This window comes from Pleurodeles waltl, chromosome 8 (genome assembly GCF_031143425.1).
Source record: "Pleurodeles waltl isolate 20211129_DDA chromosome 8, aPleWal1.hap1.20221129, whole genome shotgun sequence".
Lineage (NCBI taxonomy): Eukaryota > Metazoa > Chordata > Amphibia > Caudata > Salamandridae > Pleurodeles > Pleurodeles waltl.
The window spans coordinates 998,024,529-998,044,036 of record NC_090447.1 but is presented as its reverse complement, the minus strand read 5'-3'; the positions used below and the strand labels follow the sequence as shown (position 1 = coordinate 998,044,036).

Sequence of the window (19,508 nt, the reverse complement as noted above, 5' to 3'; positions counted from 1 at the left end):
CACAGGTGACACTATCTCGTCCTCGGCTTCTCGACCACACAGTGACTTTTGCCTTTTTTAACTGATAGAGAAACACTACCTTTGGATTGGACAGCCACCCATGCAGCTCTTTTAACTAATTTGAATCTGAGCAAACTTATTTCAGGGCAGTTCCCATTTTTCTTTTTTTTTTTTTTTTTTAGTTTGGAAAATTAAGCATTGTAGAATCCACGTTTAATTTGCATATATTTCCCATATGTCGTGAATTAACATCACCAGGAACATGCATGGAAGATGGACACAGTTGTACATTTCAAAGTATGGCTCTAAATCCACGGACAATCCCACTAGTACGCCTAGCAGCCGTTTGCATTTCCACATTTGTTGTCATGTCCTACGTGGAATATGTTTTCCCCCTGTAGGACATTTTTTTTTAATCTGGATGTGTTCCTTTCACTTGCCCACAATAGAACGGTACTTAGTCCTATCTTTTACATCACTAATATTAAGTGCATATTTAAGGCCTTGAACAATCTCTAAACGTGCGAATTTGCTAGTCTACAATGCATTTTGCAATCCAAACCCTCTGCAAAATTCCCTTTCCTGTTGTATTTTAAATTTAGCAATCTGGTCAGTCCGCCATACTGACAGATCGTCTTCCTGCTAATTTACGCACACATCCTGGTTAGGTCGATACATTTATTTCAGTACTGATTTTAAATTTAGTTACATAAAACAACTTGCCAATTAAGCCATTTATCCAATTGTGTCTCAAGTTGTAACTCGAGTAATATGTGTGTGCAAAGATCGATTTTCTGTCTACGCATGCCTAAGGCAGCAAACACTAAAAAAGATGATCACTTTTATTTCTTTGTGTGGAAAATTATGGACACCAATACGATTATATAAAGCAAAACTAAGTGCAACGAATTGTATTGCACATATTTTTTGATTTCTTTCAAATATCTTCTGGAAAAATAGTTCAGATAAAAGTGAAGCTGTTTTCAGGAACTTGCCATGCAATCGTTTTGGAATTTTCCTACACAAATTCCGCTTTGCTAAAGATGCAAGTAAACTTTTTGCAATCCAGTGTGTGGCAGTTGTAACTACCATAGAACACAATAAGAGAATGTCTAATCATGTAGGTCCAGTGAAATTGCAGTATACATTATGAAACATAGATTGTTCGGAAAGGAACGTCTCCAGATAAATTTCAGAAATATGGAAAATGCAAGTACCCTCATTATAAACATTTATATGGCAGGGGTCAGAACGACGAACTACTAAAACCTCCTTGAAGACACTTGATTGTTTCTAGATGAAACATCATCTGGCATCTCCATTTCCATATTCTATGATCATTTATAATGGTGGATTGTGCCCTCACGTCTACCCTCGTTTTGTGGATTTCCTGTGTGGCCTTTTGTTTCTTTAATTTGGGTTTCTTCTTGGTTAATGATAACCTGCCTTTTTCGTACATAAAGTGATATTTTTGGTCGTTCATTGTATTCTGATATAATGTATTAAACTGCTTTGTCTGCTTTAAGAAAAGTAAAGACAAAATTAGTTTACAAAGAAGTGTCATTGCGTAATGTGATAAGGTGTCTTATGAGATGTATGTGTGCTGAAGAGAGAAAACAGATTTCTAGTATTCTCCCAATTGCTCCCAACCCCCCACAGTTGCATGCTGGTACCTATAATTCTGGCACGGGGAGACTCCACACGCTAGACCTTTCAGTGTAGAGCCCTTCATGTTTGAGACACTGCTACTAAACTAAAACATGTTCTTTTAAAGAGAAGTTCCGCTTCATCTACCGTGGTCCACTTTATATCAAGTATGAACACATTAAGTTAAAAAAAAAAAAAACTCAATACCTTGGATTAAGTGAAGTTGTAAAAATTTTGATTATGATATAGTAAAATTGGACGTTGCACTATTACTCTTAAAGCCAGACATATTGGCTGATTTGGAGTTTGTGTATTTACCTAGCAACAGATATATCGTTTAAAGGTATGCGTGTTTCATTTTGAAAGCATTTGGCCTGTAGCAACCTTTGGCACTTTGAGATTAAGGCAACCTAGCCTTATAAGGAAAACTATGACAGTCATGTAGTACGGGTGCTACACGCCCTGCAGAGCTATGTGCAGCAAGGATGGGTCGCATTGTTGTGTTGTCTTTTTTGTGATTTTGCATACTCCCAGAAGCAAAGTCCTACTGTGAGTCTCTGGTGCATAAATACACCCAGTCTTCTCTGGTCATAACTTCATAGAAAAAATTAACCTGTTAGCACAAACCTGTTAACATACACTAGAATAAAATTATGAAATATACTCAAAAGGATGTCGATGACAATGCACATTAGCAGTGTGGGTAGTTGTTACATGGACCACGCTTTGACATCATTTGTATCCCCTAGTGTACTTAATGAAGAGAATCTCAGTTTTTGCCCGGAATAAAAATGTAAGTAGTTTAAATGTATTTGATATGAATAAGTGTAAGAACTCAGGTTCAGAGCTGTAAGTACGTGGCCAAGATTAAGTATGTGGCCAAGTGTATTTGGCTATTAAGTTACCAGGAAAAGGCTTAACAGTTCACCTTATATGAAGAACTCTGCTTTATTTCTGCTGGAGATCAGACACCACCACAGCAACTCTCCCTAAAATTTGTGTTTTGAAACTTCCTCCCCTCATTGCATTTATCAGTCCTATGCTTTTGCACCATTTCTATATGCCATAGGTATCCGTAGACTCGTGTGTTGCAAATATTGTACGTATTCTAATGTATATGCATTGAGGAGGATTTAGTTGAAATCATTACTCTTTCAGGAAAGAGGTGTGTTGCTCCCTTTAATCTCTTGCTTGAATTCTTCTCTATTGGGGCTGAAGTGTGCAACGAGAAGCCCCCAATACTGCTGGGTCACTACCTCTGTTAACCCAATACATTGTGGATGCTGCTTTACTTCCGGTTAGTTTGATACACTTTCATCCATTTTTCAATTTCCGATTGGTGCCATGGTGATACCGCTGCTCTCCTGGAGCCCACCATTGGCTTTGGCGTATATAGACAGTCTGTGTCTTGGTGATTGATGCTTCCAGATTGGCTTTTGACTTTACAATCTTAATTTTGACTTTACAATAGTGGAAAGAATTAAGAAGAGCCCAAGTTTCAATTTGCAACTTTTGGTCTAAGGGACAGTTTTCAGGAACCCTTTTTGACTTAAGTGTGGGTACTGTACACCCATGCAGGATCTTTTCCATTTATAAATTCCGGGTGAGAAAAATGATTCTAGTGACACATTACATGTTAAATGATGAGCGAGAGCTCTGGCTCCCCCTATGAGATCTACGTAAAATAAGTTTTCAGGCACGTGTATGCAGTGCATCGTGCTCTGCGCTAGTTTTGAAAATGTGTTTTGTGGGTGAGCTTTTTGGTTCGACCTCATCCAATTTACTGAAGTAGCAGTTTAAGTACGTTTTGGTTGTTATTCTGACTGACATATTGCCCCATGACTTGGTAATTCTGGTGGTGACCTAGAGTGGGACACGACAGGTGTAAGAGGTGACTTTACTCTATTCTCACCTGTTAGGTTTCATCTTGTGTCATTCACATAGTTGCATACCTTCTTTGACCTTTCTTTCTGATGGTGTCATTTGACTATTGTAAGTATAGGTTTTTTTTTTTATGTCCTTAAATTTCTTGACTTTTTTTTCCTCTCTATCAATGTTAGTCCATGATGCTAATCATCACTGTCTCCTGAAGTGTTTTTTATAGTTAACCATCATGTCCGCCAAACAGTAGCAGGAAAGTGTAGCATACTGTATAGCAATGTAGAAAACCTTAAAAAGGATGTTTATACAATTAAGGACGTTAGGAGGGGGCAGAAAAAAGTTGTAGGGCATTCGGAAACTAAAAATCTGTGACTCTGCCAACATCTTAAGTTACTTGTATGTGCCACTGTATAATAAAGTAAGCTAAATTGTTAAATACAGTACTGTTAGTTGAGTGAGACACACAGACTTATGCACCTCGTAAACCAATTCTGACTTTAAAGTTTTCACTGTATTGAGGCCTTGCCTTTCAAGGGCCCTATTAACTAGCTTGAATTTGACATGTGCAGGTTTGATAGTTGCATTATATCCTTGCCTTCACCGTCATAATGTTTTGATTCATCCTGTTCGATTTCACATCTATCTGTGCCTTAGTTTTCTCTGTCACAGTATAAAAGGTTTGGATGGTGATAATGTGCTGCGTGATCCATCCATTGAGAAGTCTTTTCTTCTTTTCTCTCACCCCCCCATCCTTCAGTTTTATTTGCGGCTTGGTGGCATTGCGTCGCGAGGTGCTCAACTACAAAATAGGGAGACCAATCAACGTTTGGTCGGAGTAGCTCCTGCACTTGCTTGCCTCTCCTTCAAATGTCCGCCTCTTATCACTTGTAAAAGAAAGTGATCTGCTGAGTCCCAAGATGGCACATGCAGGCAGCCCTAAGTATCCTTCATTCTTGATGCAGTTCTCTGTAGACAGTGGTATCTGACTAGACAGGGCCTGGCTCCTCTCTGAGGGGCAGTCGAAGCTGCAAGGATACAGACCAGGCAACGTGGTCAGGGGATTTCTTTGTAACAATTTCGAGAACGGGCAAAACGAGGCCAGATTAATCTCCTGGGATTAATGTCACTTCAGCAGAGCCAGCAGCTCTTCCAGCTCCCCCATCCATATGCAGTAGTGTTCAGTTGTTAACCCTCTCTAGTATGACTGAGCCATTCTAAGCATATCTTTGAAGTTGTCTTTCCTCAGATCTGGGAAATAGCCCTGTAGAAGAACTGCCATCTTGTTCCTCTTCCAGGAAATACCTCATCTTGGGTAAAGTCTAAACGTAGTCCATTTTGTATGTGTAACACTTTCCTAATGTTATCTGTGATGTCTCGGCATGCTTAGAAATTAGTGATGAGGGGCCCTGGTGCACATAACTTCACTTTGAATTGAGAGAGCTTGTGTTTTAGTCATGGTTGTGCTACAATGGAGAGTTTTAGATAGCACTAACCTTCCACCTCAAGTCTGCATCCTTTTTGTATTTACAATTTTAACTGGCCTTAACAGTCTCAGATTGCCAGTCTTGAATTCCTATTGTTGAACTGTTTAAAACGAAGTGTAACGCTATCTATTTATGAGTCTTTATAGACCTAGACTACTTATCCGTCTAAGAAAGCTGCCAAAGAACCCGAAAAATTAATTTGTGGTGACCCTGGCCACCATAGATTTCTAGAAAACTCCGATCTCCAGCCTCTTTCATCTTCTGTGATCTCACTGTGGCGACAAACTTATTTACCAGTCTACTGCAGCTCAGTCGAGCTACTCATATTATTTGGGCAGATTCACTGACTGTGGATCTTTGCTGCGTCTTAAGATTGAGCCCCGGCTGTCCATGGTCTTACTATCCCTTAAAGTCACTGCTGCCTCTGGATTAGTCAGTGGTGTAATGTCTGTGATGGCAAGAATTTGGCGATAAAAAGGCTCTTAATCATGGATCATTGTAGAGACAATTCACTGCCTCATGAAGTGTGGCCCTTTGTCTAAACAGCATATTATGGTTGCTCCACAGGTACCACGGTCTGCCTTGCCCCTGACGTTTTGTGTCCTTCAGTAGTTTACGATGTGACTTTACAGCTTTCTCTTATTCCACGCTTGCTATGCTGTCCTCCAGCTGGTGTTAATTTAGCTGTGGTACCTCGTGCCACCAGCTGTAGGAATCACACCAACTGAGTTTGGTTGTGGTGAGATATTCAGAGGTTTCGGATAGTGAGGATAATAGATAATGGATGGTGCCTTTAAACAGCCTTGGTGGGAGCACCGGCTCTTATTCCGGAACCCTGAGGAACGGCAACTATTCTGAGGGCAGGCTACACCCACCTCAGTCAATTTGTGAAATGATTGCAGTGAAACACCCCATCGGTTGAGCTCAGTAAAACTTAGGCCATCTCTAAGTAGTCCTGCACTGGTTACAAACATACACGGGGATGAGCTTATTTAATCTTTTTTTGCTATTTAAGATGAATTCAACATATATCTATAGGTCTTGCGAAAGGGAAACGGCTTTCCAGATTAGAATTCCTTTTATTTAAGTTAATTGCTTTTCCTACCTTTCTCGTTTAGATCATTTTCAAGTCAATTGTATGACGTTTAGTTTCTATAGATAAAATATTTCATAGATTTCATGAAATGCATAAGATGTCCCCTTTCAAGTGTACTCTACTTATCGGTATTGCTTATTTTTGTTTTAATTTAACTACTTCACTTAAACTGTTATTAAAGATAAAATGTTCCAAATGTATAGGGAATGCAAAAGAAACGAGAAACTCTATTACTGGTATGTATAGGCAGCAGATCCATGCTGGACATCCTGTGCAGTGGTTTTGCAGCCAAAGCTCTGTACTTGCATGTGTTTTGAGTTTTTTTTCTTTACTGTTCATTGTTGTCGATCACACCTTTTTCACTTGACCTGCTTTCAGTTTAACGGTTGGAAAGCTCACCTGCTGTTTTTCCACAGCTGCAGTCTTATCGTTGTAATCTGTACATTAGACTAAACCACAAGATTTTCTTAGAGGGTGGAGGACCATACAAGTAAACATTGTAATTGCATCCGAAATTTACTACTGCTGCTGGTGTACTTTGTCCAACATGCGTCAACTCAACATAGCAGCTTTGGACCGGACTGTCCAGTTACTTCCAGAAGTGCGAGTTCCATGACAGATTTTTAGAGTAACCACATAAAATACATTTATATACAGTGACTCAAAAAAAAACCAATTAACATGGCTGGTAATTATCCTGAAATCAGGCATAAATGCGCCCCTCCTGGGCCTACTCTGAACACAAGTCCTACAACAACTTAAACCATGGACCATGGGTATATATTCCTAGAATACAAAATCCGTCTACACCAAATTATAGTGTAACAATCAAACATCCTTTCTTGTTGTCGTAGATGGAGGTACCATGGTCCAATCCCCTATTACTCTGGCTGTAATGGATTGGTCCTTTGATGCTGCACTGAGCATTAGTTTGTCAACTGTATATTGTCCTTGATGATGGCACTATGGGCTTCGGGACTGACTTGCTTCGATGTCTTGAGACCTAGCTGCTTGTGTTTGTTTGATTGGAAGTACACACAACGCATAGCCTGTGGTGTCTACTTAAGGGGGATACCGCACCTATTGCGTGTATCATCTCACCATACCCTGGCATGGTTGTGTTTATGGCGTACAACAGCCATGCTTCAGAAATAGTAATTATACACGGCTTATATTGCATGGCCGGCCTGCAGGCGGTGCGACCAGTGCAGCCGCACCTGGCGCTGACTTAGCTGGGGGTCGCTGTCTTTAAAAATAACTATTTGCTTAAAAGCTCTGCCCTTACTTGTGCAGCCGTTTTCAGGCAACAATAAAAAAGTCAAGATAACTGTGGAGATTAATGTTCCTTCTGGGGAAAGATCGGAATTTTGCCTAGTGGCAGTTTTGGCTCCTCAAACTAGTGCAGAGGGTTAATGTGCCTGCTTCAAAAAACGTTTATCATGCAGATCACAGTACTGGGTTTGAGTGAACTATGAGTAGCACTTTAAACAACATGAAATGTACCTCAGAGAGAGGCTATGGGGACACGAGGTGCACTGTTGGAGAGTGATAGTGAGGGAATTCAGGGAAGGAGGTCATGGGAGTTTGGGGAAGGGGGGGCACGGGGCAGAAAAGACTGGTCCTGCTCTTAAGTTTCTAACCTCTCGAGTCTGAAAACTGAAAAACAGGAGCCTGCACTTAAAGCGCCTTCCCTTATTGATGCTTCATTGCCAGCTGGGGTTACCTGTGTTGGAACGTTGGCCCGGCCCTGTAGTCCAAGACAGTAGACCACTTTCCTTCATGACGGGTAATACCCGGCAGTGCGGGGAACTGGGGTTCCTCGGGTGACTATTCATTGGTTACCTCCCACCTCGGGAGGCAATCCATGACCTGCTCCCTGTGTGTGTGTGGTACAGAAACAGCATCTTTTCAAACGTGAGACGCTCGCCCACTCTCACCGCACATGGCGAACTCCAGAGTTAATGCACTCATACATAAAGAGGGCAGATGCTCCCCTCCCAGTGTAATTAGGGCGCACCCAAGCTCTGATGAGAGCAGACACTAACATGTTACTCCTTTCAGTATGAAAACTGCAGGCTTGTGAAATAGCGCCTAAATGTTCCTCCGTGATTGAAGGTTGTAATTTCATATTCCTTTGTGGGATATTTTTAACCTAGCAGATTATTTTCAGTTTTAGTCTGATACCCATTGTCTACGTGCAGGGCGAATGAGATGTAATTACAGTAAATAACATCCTTTGAGGTAAATTATCTTCACTTAAATTGCAGGTGGCCCCCACCCTTAACAACTACTAGGGTCTTTCGGTTGTTATGTTTTCATACTGTGCAGGTCATACCCCTCTCTCTACCCTCTATTCACCAAAGTGTACACGGCTGTGGGCATTACCCAGAAGCCATCAACCTATGCTCCGTACACGGCTACATTGGACTAGTAAAGGCCTTGCGCTTGTCCTGCCGCCATTTTCCATAGCGGGCTGTGGCATCTAAGCTGTGTTTCTTTGACAGTATAGATTGTGCTGTGAATAGCTTACTTGCTCAAATCGGAGTGGAAGCAATTGAGCTACCTTATTCATCCAGGTGTAGCATTCATCCTCCTCACCTCTCCACAACCATGTCAGCGAACGTTTGAACGTGACATGCACATGTGCAAGGTCTGTTGAGGATGGGAGTAAGAATTTCAGATAATAAATTAACGCTTAGGTTGTGACTTGTGTAGTTATTGGGCCATTTCTACATATAAACTATTCTGAATACATACATAAATGCAATCAATTTCACTTGTAGTTACAACCCAACGTGCACCCTATTTACGTTTGCGTGACAGCAACATCTTACTTACGAAGTGACAACATCGGAGTTGAACATGAGTTTTGAAAATGGAACATTCAAAGTCAGTTTACGTTTCTCCATCTTTCAGTCTTCCTGGAGCTTTAAGTGGGATAGAGGCTGCCAGGCCTGAAAGTTGGCAAAACAAATAATGGATATTAAAACGTAGCCCCATTGATACACTACTTCAGTCCTTTACCAGCTGAAATTAAAAACGGTGGCCCTCTGCTTGTCACATTTCAGAGCCCAGAGATGCAACTAGTCACTAGCAACATGGGAAAGAATCCACGGGTTGGGGGCTTTTTGGGGGGCTTTTCGGCTTTCCCCGCTCTTGTGCAGCTATGGGATTCCCTTTCAGTGAAATGAGGGAGCCAGAAGCACATCATTGGTGTACCATGGGGTGAGGCATGGCCAAGAACTTGAGAGATGTGCCTTTTTGTCTACAGTGCTTCTTCCTCACCCTTCCTAACTTCCGTGATGATCTTCTATGTACAAGATTTCCATCTTTCCCCCATTTATCCATTGTCATAGTAGCCCTCTTCCCACTCTCAGCAGCTTAGTGACTTGAAGGCTTTGTTGGCTCCTTCCTCCTGGGGTATGGGCCAGAGATACGGGCAGCATAGCGGTGCTGTGCACCAGATACACAGCACTAGGGTGAGTGGAGGCTAGTATTTGGTCGCACTGAGAGGCTAGAGTTTTCATCAAGCTGGGGTTCGAGTCTCTTCAGTACCTGAATTATTAAATGTTGATAGAAGACTTGGGGCAAAGTTGCTTTTTTTAAGGCCAGTTTATTGCATTGAACACAAGGGGTGTGTATTGTGGTAGTGAATAATTGATGGGTATGGGCCCTGTGAATGCATGGTGCCTAAGTCCTGTGAGCAGCAGATATGTGCCAGGGTCTTTAGAGAGCAGGGTTTGCGTCTCGACTTGGGAGAACCGGAAGTGATCTTCGGCTCTGTGTGATTAGCATGTATTGACAGGTTTATACTTTCACCCATCTTTATTGCTCTCATAATGTATGAATAATGAGAAAACCTGTGACAAACTATTGCTTCTAACCAATATTTTGAACAGCAGATTCCTCGCCTTTTAAACATTCCCCAGCCGTCAGACTGGATCCAGAAATTTTCAAGCAGTGACAGTACATGCCAGTAGGTGGCATTGTGTTGCTCTGAGCCAACATAGCTCCACTCTGGAAGTGACGTACAAAGCTGCATATAAGCAACACCCATCTGCGCTGATGGCAATTACTTTTTTTCTGCACCTCCAGTTGTGTTTCTACTCAGTCTATTCAAAATTAACACAGAATTACCAGTATCAATGGGAAATGAAACCACCGAAAACTACAGCATTCAAATCTTGCAGGGACTGCTCCATACAAATGTCTGTGACAGATTCCCTTCAGGTACACCTGTGGGACTTGGTGCTGGGTCACAACTTCAGAGCCTGTAGTGAATGCTCCCAGGTGAATCCAAAGGCCATCCGGGACAGTGAGGCAAATGTATACATCGCCAAGCATTGGAAGGCTCTGCGCCATGATTGGTTGAGGTAAAAAGGAAGATCCTGTTGCAGAAGTCATTCCCCTAGCAGATCTTCGTTGCAGTCTAGATCCTCGGGGTAAGTCAAAAAAGAAGCATAAACAGTCCAAATGGAACTCTGGCCCTTACCCTCCACTCTCGAACTCCATAAAAGCTGCAAAGTCATCAACTAACCTCTCTGTCCCACTCTCAGACTCTCCCCTTTAGTGCCAATTATTGAATCTTGTTCTGACACACCTGCGTTTCCAGGTACATCAGCAACGGCACATCAAATCCAAGAATGTTGTAACTCCATGCTGTTTTTTCTGCACGCTACTGGCTCCCATTGGTGTGCCTCTGGGCCCCAAGGAACCGCAAAGTCTTCCACCTGGAACTCTGACAGTGGGTCCTGCCTCAGTGCTAGCTGGAACTTCTGGACCTGATACAAGCTCTGCACCAGTTTCAGCGCTGACTTCGATTCTGGTGCTGGGACCTGCTTCAGAACATTGAGCATCAAAGCCGATGCCAGCGACTGCAGACAACGAAGCACAACCAATACTTTTGTTTTACTCTGAGTCGACCTCGCCCGATGCTGTGCCCCACTGGGTTGTAGTCTGCATGCAACCCATTGGAATTTGACAATTGCCCATCCCTTAAGAGAGGACCCAGGCACTTTATGGCCTATTTGGTACGGATTCAGACAGTGACTAGTGAGGGGATAAGCTAGTGTCCCATTGCACAAATGACAAATGGTATGAGGAACTGTAGGATACCGGTACCCTAGATACTACTTTAGACACTGGCCAAGTCCCCCAGATGCACCTACATCCCTGCCCCACCCCACTGGTCCTCTCAATTAGGATAGCACCTCCTTCGAGGTTGTAATGCGGATGGGTGGACCCCACCATGGAGGCAAAAACGCAATGTCCTCACAGAGGTTCTCCAGCTTGGGCATTCAAATACAGAGCCTCTTTGGCCTGTCAATGAGGCCTTGACGAATGCCTTACTTTGGGCATGGGGCCCCCACTCAACAGACAGCTAGGTGGCATTCCCCAGCTCCTTGTGACCCAGTCTTCCTGATGCTTTGAAGACCAGAGAGTTTGGTGGTTCAGGCATCAGCATCCACAAGCAAAGTCAACCCTAATGCTTTTTCTACTATTCCACTAGACTGGGCATCTAATATCATTGAAAAAACTAAATTGGCAAGCGAGTGGTTTCCTCCACCAGCCTTGCCTTGTGCTCGGGCAGGGTAAGTTGTTTGCTTGGCTGCTACTCCTATTTACTTTGGAGCTTTGTTGCCCAAGTTTTATCTGCTGTACCAGATGACTTGCATCCTGTCCTCATACAGACCCTTAAGGACGACAATGATGCAGAAAGATTTGATCATCAGTTGCGGGCTGGATTTTATAGACTGGCCGGGCGAGTTTGCACTAGTGTGTCGCTCAGGTGTCATGACATACACAGGCTTCTCTGGGGATATGCGATCTTCACTGATGGACATGGCCTTTGGTAGCGCTTGCCTTTTGGTCAACAAGTATATTCTGCACTCGAGCGTTTTAAAGAGAATTAGGTCACAGCTCATTCTTTGGGTCGGTCTGCCCCAGTATGACAGCTGTGCTATCAGTTTTGGGCACTTCGTGGCTACGTTAGAAGCTTTAAATTCCACCAGGACCAACCTATGCCGCCAGTCCATCAAACTCCATACTCATTTGTGGCTGTGGATCCCAAAGAAAGCAGGGGAAGCGTGGGGCCCAGTCTTCAATCATCAGGTCCTGGCTGCCTTCGAACTTGGAGACTGGATGCTTATTTCCTGCAGGACGCTCATTTCCTGTAGGCCCATAGGTGCTATCTGCCGTTCATGGTGGGGCAAGAGCACTTTCAGTTTTCAGTGCTCCTCTTTGGCTGCACTCATTCCCCTCGGGTGTTCACGAAAGTGAAGGCTGTAGTTGCAGCACACCATCAGAGACTGGGGGTGCCACCTGGCTGTTAAAGACGGGCTCACTCCAAGGAGTCTTTGCCCACCTCCAGACTAGGCAAAACCCCTAACATTGGCAGTCTTATACTACCTAAGCAAGTGGCTGTTGAAGGTGGGCTCACCCCAGGCAGTCGTCATCCACCTCCAGACTATGGCCAACCCTCTAACATTGTTTGGATTCATTATTGACGTACTAAAGACACACCTGACTCCTTCGCGGATGCTCCCTTTCATTAGAGCTATTCTGGACACTGTGTAGGTGTGTGCCTTCCCCCCGGAGTAGAGCGTCCAGGACATTTGGGCTATGAACCTGATGTTTCACCATCTGCCCTCGATCTCAGTGAGGATTGTTCTGAGGCTACTGAAATCGTGGGCCATCTTACTGGGCGAGCACGCCAGATAGCATATGTGCACTCGCCAACGGGATCTGAAGTCCCAGCATCAGGAAGATCTGTCCAGTTATTTTTCCGATTTTGAAAGAGACTGCAAAAGACCTACAGTGGTGGCTTTTGGACCGCAGTTGGATCAAAGGCAGATCCCTCTCCGTACCCCACCCACAGCCAAGATTGGTAGCAGATGCACTGCTCCTGGGTTGGGAAGGCAATTTAGGAGAGCTGGAGATCACAGGCTTCTAGTCTTCAGCCGAGCTGAGCTCCACATCAACCTGCTGTAGCTGCAGGCCATCCATTTGACATTGAAAGCCTTCCTGCCATCCATCAGAGGAAGGTTTGCACAGGTGCTCATGGACAATACCACCGGCATATGGTATGGCAGCAAACAGGACAGGGTGGGATCATGGACCCTGTGTCAGGAGGCAGTATGCCTCTAGAAATGGCTGGAGTGCCAGGTTTTTTTTACTGATGGCACACCATCTGGTGGATCTGAAAATATCCGGGTGGACACAGTCAGCTGACAACGACTAATGGATCATGAATGGCAACTACATCCGCATGTGGCATGGAGTGACTTCGGTGAATTGGGACAAACTTGGCTTAATCTATTCACCATTGCAGAGAAAGCATAATGCCAGCATTTTTGTGAGTTTGAGTTTCCAAGATGTCTCTCTTTTGGGGATCATTCTCCTAGAGTGGAACTCTGGACTCTTGTATTCCTTACTGTGGCTACCTTTCCTGCCTCAAGTTTTGAAGAAGCTCAGGACCATCCGGGCACAAGTCATCCTAGTGGCACTGAATTGGGCAAGGAGAGTTTGGCACCCAGAACTTCTCGACATAAGCATCTGTCCTCTGTTCAGGCTTTCTCTGTGGGAATATCTTCTATCGCAGAAGCAAGGTAGGGTCCTGCACCAGAGCATGTACAATCTTTATCTCAATGCTTGAAGGTAAAGCTGTCACTGCTGACTGTATTCAATTTCCTTCCCAAAGTTGTCATTCTGGCTTCCAGGTGTCCCTCCATGAAACTGATATAGGCCTGCCATTTGGACAGATTTGTGGTTTGAAGTGGTATTCTGCAGGTTTCCCTACTTTAAGCCAAAGTATGCAGAGTATTGTTTTTTGTGTTGTCTCTAGCCCAGCAAGGGCTTGCTTTAGGCACAGTTAAAGGTTACTTGTCATCTCATTTGGCTTTTTTGTGTTTTCCGGACAAGCCCTGTTGATCAAAATCATCTGTTGTGATGTGTTTTTTTTTTTAAGCTTTGCAGCATATGTTTCCACCTGCACCTTTCTTTGTGCCTCAGTGGGACCTAAACTTAGTCCACAAATTTCTGATCTGTACTCCCTTTGAGCCATTGCACAGCTGTACTTTGGACCTCTTCACTCTAAAGACAGTTTTCTTTATCTCCATCACATTGGTGCGGTGCATGACTGAGATTCAAGCCCTCTCTATCAACCCACCATACTGAACTTTCTTTTGAAGCCGGTGTTGAGAACCCAAGCCTCCTTTCTCCTAAAACTGGTTCTACATTGATCATATCAGAGAACATTGTGTGGATTAACAGCCCTTTGTTGGAAGTAGTAGAATGGAGAAGGGCAGAGCAGTGCAGAAAAAAACATTTCTCACAGGATCGTTCTCGGCATCAAAATCTGGTACGTAGTGGTCAAGAAGGAGCTCCTACAAGGCCTGTGGGCTCTTTCCACCAGAGCCAAGGCTGCTACTACTTCATTAACATGTGAAGTGCCTGTTATGGACATTTGCCAGGCTGGTACATGGTCATCACTTAAGACATTTACGAAGCACTGCTGTATGGACAGCCAGTTCTGGCAAGAAGGGGGGCTTTGTCCACTCAGTCCTTCAGGAGTTTTTGGTCCGGACAGTTAACACTACTTTGGTATTTATTCAAAAGGTTAGGAATATTCTTTTGAAAGTATCCATCAGAAGAACAAGTTACTTACTTTTGGTAATGCTGTTTTTCCAGTATTGGATCTTCCATAGATTAAGATGCTCGAATCTTTTCCCGCCACTGAGGTGGTAGTCCTGCGGTACCTTATAAAGCAGTAGACATAGTTTACAATGGCAAAAGGCACTGACTTTAATAGCTTTTCTCCATCATTTCCGAAGAACAAAGCTCCAGCCATCCAGGCGATAGCACAGTCTAGAACACACTCTGTAGAGGCATCTTCGCTCAGATTTTTAAGCACTAGTGGGCATAGTCCCCACTTCAAGAGGGAGAACCTAACCTGTACTGGGAAGAGGGTGGGCTTCATGTGAATATACGAAAGATACCAATGCTGGAGAACAAGTTACAGGTAAGTATCAATTTTTTTCTCAAGTTTTGGATCATTCATAGATTCACATGCTTGAATCAGAATAGTTTAGAGTTCTATTATTAACTGTAATATCAGTGTAAACTATTACTATAGTGGATGGTGGGTACAGATATACATATATAACATTATGTTAGCCTCACTTTATTGGAAAATATGACGTAACACTGCTTGACCTGCAGCTAGAGCTGGATCACTTCGCCGCAAAGAGCAGTTCCTGGACATTCTGTTGTATTAGGTTGCATTTCTCATGTTTCTGTCCAGTGAAAATCAATTGCTAGTACGTGTTTTGGAAATTAGGAGTTTGATTGGTTTGCTGTGCAAGTAACATTTTAGACCTGCCTTTTTATGTAATGTCATGCTATGAAATTGTGCGTTGTCTTTGTCTGAAACATAAAAAGATGTGCTACTTGGAGAGGATTTAACTTGCATTGTCATTCTGTTGTATTGGAGAGGGCTAGAAGCTCTGTGGTCCTTCTGCGTTTGGGTTTGTTATTATTAGTTTGAACATTTGCTAATGTGCTACGACTACTTAATTTCTTAAAGGCACATTACATTATTGCATTTACAAAGGAATTTGGCTTCCGATTCCAACTTTTATTTTCTGTAATTATTAATTTGACAATTAAATCTGTAAACTGAGAACTGGAAGAAGCCTTGTTGTGTGTGTTTCTTTTGTAATGGTATTGAGCAAAAGGTTCTCCCTTACCCAAGAAGTGACCCTCCTTAATGCTTAGAGACAGCATCAACAATAAACTGTTAATGAAATAGCTTGTTGCCTGCTAGTTTTGGTTATTTTTTTGTCCAGTAAGATTCTGTTTTTCTATGTTTACAAACACATGGTTCTATTTTGCAGGTATTCGGCCACTCCATTAGTTATAAAGGCCACACCTCTTGTGAAGGGTTCTTATTTATGTATGTTACATCACTCCCCTTTTAGAGTCTCTCCGCCTTTCTCATTCCATTTAAAACACTAAGGGCCTGATTACAACTTTGGAGGGGGGTTAATCCGTCTCAAATGTGACGGATATCCCGCCCACCGTATTACGAGTTCCATAGGATATAATGGACTCCTAACACGGCGGGCGGGGTATCCGTCACATTTGGGATGGATTAACCCCCTCTGCAAAGTTGTAATCAGGGCCTATATCTTCCTTGAAGATGAGCCAAGAACATTGCTGCTCTTTTGTGGCGTTCCATCTGGAGAGATGTTGTTTTAATAACTCTTAGTAATTATGCATCTGTTGCTGCATTCTAACGGTATTAAGTGTTGCATGTGTTTATTTATAGGTGACTACATTTGCATGGACATAATCACCAAATTGACAATAGTCGAGGAAGTGACATCGCACTATCTTTGATTCCTTCTGCCCCCCAATGATAGCACAGGTGTTGACCACTTAGCCCACCCTTAGTTGTTAAGAAGGGTTCTTCTTTCTTCTTGGAGGGTAAGGGTTACCTGAGGTGTGAAAACTATATAAAGTAAACAGGACTTGTAGAGCGGCGTTTTCTATATGTTACAGCTTTCCTGACCTGTGAGTCCAGGAGTTACAAGGGCGGTGCCACCTGCTACCCGTAAGGATTCCAAATTGACGTCCATGCACTTTTAGCCTTTACTCCAAGTGGGAGGCATTTAATGAATATCCATCAGCAACTTTAATATTTAGACTGTTAATCATGTTTGAAAGTCCTCCCGTTTCTTGTCTTTATTCAACTCTTCCCCAAGTTGCCACTGTGTCACAAGGCCGCGCAATTGCGGCACTTTACGGAGGCGCTGTGGCGCAGGAACATGACCGGCGCAGGGCTTTCTCTTCATGGCTGCAGCTGTCTCTGCGCGACAGGTGCACCGGCCGCGCACCCCGCCACACCTGCATTCCTTCGCTTCTGTCAGCCTCGGTCCTGCCGGCAATCCAGGTGCAAATTGATATCCCGCAATCAGACTGTGATTTGCAGCCCGGCGAGCACGGGTCCCTCCCCCCTCCCGTGTCCCTGCATTGCTAACAGTTTCTGGGTGGGTCGGTGTCGGGAGTTATTTTTAAAGTCTCGAGAGGTGAGGCTTGTCGCGCGGAGCCAGGAAGAGGGCGGTTTGTGTTTGCAGAGCTGACATCAAAGTGCGCAGCTCAGCCTACACACTGGCAGAGCACTGACCCTCCGGAGCAGCAGGTACTCTTTCGCGCACAGTGTCCCCGACTGACCAAAATCAGAGCCCGCATACGAGAGGTTGCTGTTGTTTTCTTTCCCAGGAGTTTGTTTGAATTATTTTTACCTTTTCCCTGTGTGCGCCGGACTTTGGAATTTGGAACAGCGTTGCAAGTGGCTCGCGTTGATATGTGCGACTACGCAGCAGTGCTGGCTTTCAGCTGCTAAAAACTAAGCCATCGCATTTTGCTTCTCTCCCCAGGACAATATCAACGTTTTTCTGAAAGCTTGTGGAAAACTTGGGCTGAAGGACGCGCAGCTTTTTCACCCGGGGGATCTGCAGGACCTGTCAAACCGTGTCACCGTCAAGTAAGTTTGTCTTAAAGCTTCTTGGTATATTTTACTGTGTTAGTTTATATCAGAGTCGTGGGAATGAACACACACTTGTGGCGACATGGAAAGACTCGCTGCAGTGTAGTTTAATGCACAGCAAGTGCGGTGTGGAGGAGACGCGTGCAAGTGGTTTGGGAAATCGGAAAGGGTCTAAGAAGCCAACTTTCTGATTCTAAAAATGGCCTGGCGTGCTTGTGCTAGCGTGCACCACCGCGGCTGCTTTTTTGCTTTATAACCTGCCCTGGCTGTGTGGCCAGTTTATGAAAAGCAAAACTTATTTTTCAACATCTAAGTATAGCAACTGACTGGTCGCTTTAAAAGTTCGCCTACATGCTGACTGGATGCTCCTTCTCGGATGAGGGAATAAGAGGGCCTTGCGCTCCATTCGGAACAGGTGTAGGTTGTCTAGGGGTTGGTTACGTACACCATCTTAATGTTGATGTTTTTTAACAATGATCGTACAAGCTCGGGACATTGTGACTGAGGGTCTGATGTCGACCGAATGTTTGCTTCCAGTTTCACATATTTGGAGTAGACTTTGATGATGCCTTGATGTGGTGACTCCCTACACATTAGCCACAGTGACGCTGGCTCTACCACAAAGGTTAGCCTTCTCTCCAGTTAGCACGGTGGTTATCGTGTTTATCTCATGGCATTACTGTGGTGTGTGCTGGATTAGAAGATAAATCTCATTTACCACTAACAATTTATTTTGCTCTTTGGAATTTGGCTGCAAATCTACCTTTAAGCTAAAGCAAATAAGGCCTACAACAAATATTCCCTCTGGGTTATTTTGGCTTTGCTCTTGTGAGGCAGTTTGCCCTGCACGCAAGGGACATGTTATGGCATTGGATCATCCTCTGTTTGAAAACATTGAAACAAGGGTTATTGTCTAGTACAGTTTAATCTTATGTGGTTGTGGTTTAGGTTTGTTAATGGTATTATATAATGGTACATATACTTTGTGGACCATAACAACAAGTAAGATGCAAGATTTTTTTGATCATGAAAATATTTCATCACATTGTTGGCCGTGGATGGGCATCGACTTCTCTTGAACTTCATAAAACACTCTCTGCTAATGTTTCTTGTGTTTCGTACATGTGATGTGTCCGTGCTGCAAAATGTGAAATGGATATGACAATTACAAGTTGCTGATATTCTTGTAATTTTAAATATCTAGCACAAAAGGTATCAGATTATCAATCAAAAACCATACTTGGTTATTCTAGCTTTGACATAAGGTGCCCACAGAAGAGTCAAAACCCAGGACAACTGCCCTCACTCATGCCTCATCCCCGGCCCCCTTGTCACTGTGGTTCTTTCAAGGTGAACATGGTGGGCTTTCCCTGGAGCTCTTTGAAGGAGATTCTTATACCTCCTTACTGATGAAGTACTTTAGACCTAACTTGTAAAAAAAATTGAGGAATGGTTAACGGTGCAACGATCTTATTGACATCTCCCTACTGCATGAGTAAAAAGAGTGTGCTAAAGAGTCTGTGCAATATAACTCAGTATAGTGTTGACTTATTTCAGCCCCTTGATCTAAAGCATTGTCAAGTCTTGAGGAATCATCAGAGCTAGTTCCCCCACTACTTTCCCAAGACCTCCTACTTAGGTTGGTTGTCTAATCGTGTGTCAACAAAAAATAGAAGTAAAGAAGGGAAATGCTACACCAGGCATAAAATGGTTTCTAGAAGTAACATCATGCATCCGGTGTACTGTCTTGGTTCAGTACTGGTCCGCCGCACACCTGTGATTTTAAAAGCATGTGAAGCAGTGTTCCTGGGCATAGTGCTGATATTTTACCTACAGAGAAGCATTTGGATCT

At 43.5% G+C, this 19,508-nt stretch overlaps 1 protein-coding gene across 13 annotated transcripts in view; it reads left to right on the top strand.

Annotated features, from left to right (window-relative positions):
* Positions 1–19,508, top strand: part of LMO7 (LIM domain 7) — a 411,754-nt gene that overhangs the window by 169,840 nt on the left and 222,406 nt on the right. For 11 of the 13 annotated variants that reach the window (XM_069205263.1, XM_069205262.1, XM_069205261.1 and 8 more), the window contains exon 4: positions 17,547–17,653. In XM_069205263.1, the coding sequence (XP_069061364.1) occupies positions 17,547–17,653 (107 nt within the window). Of the gene's footprint in view, positions 1–17,192; positions 17,366–17,546; positions 17,654–19,508 lie in introns of those variants that run through there. The other 2 variants (XM_069205270.1, XM_069205269.1) reach the window with 2 other exon arrangements.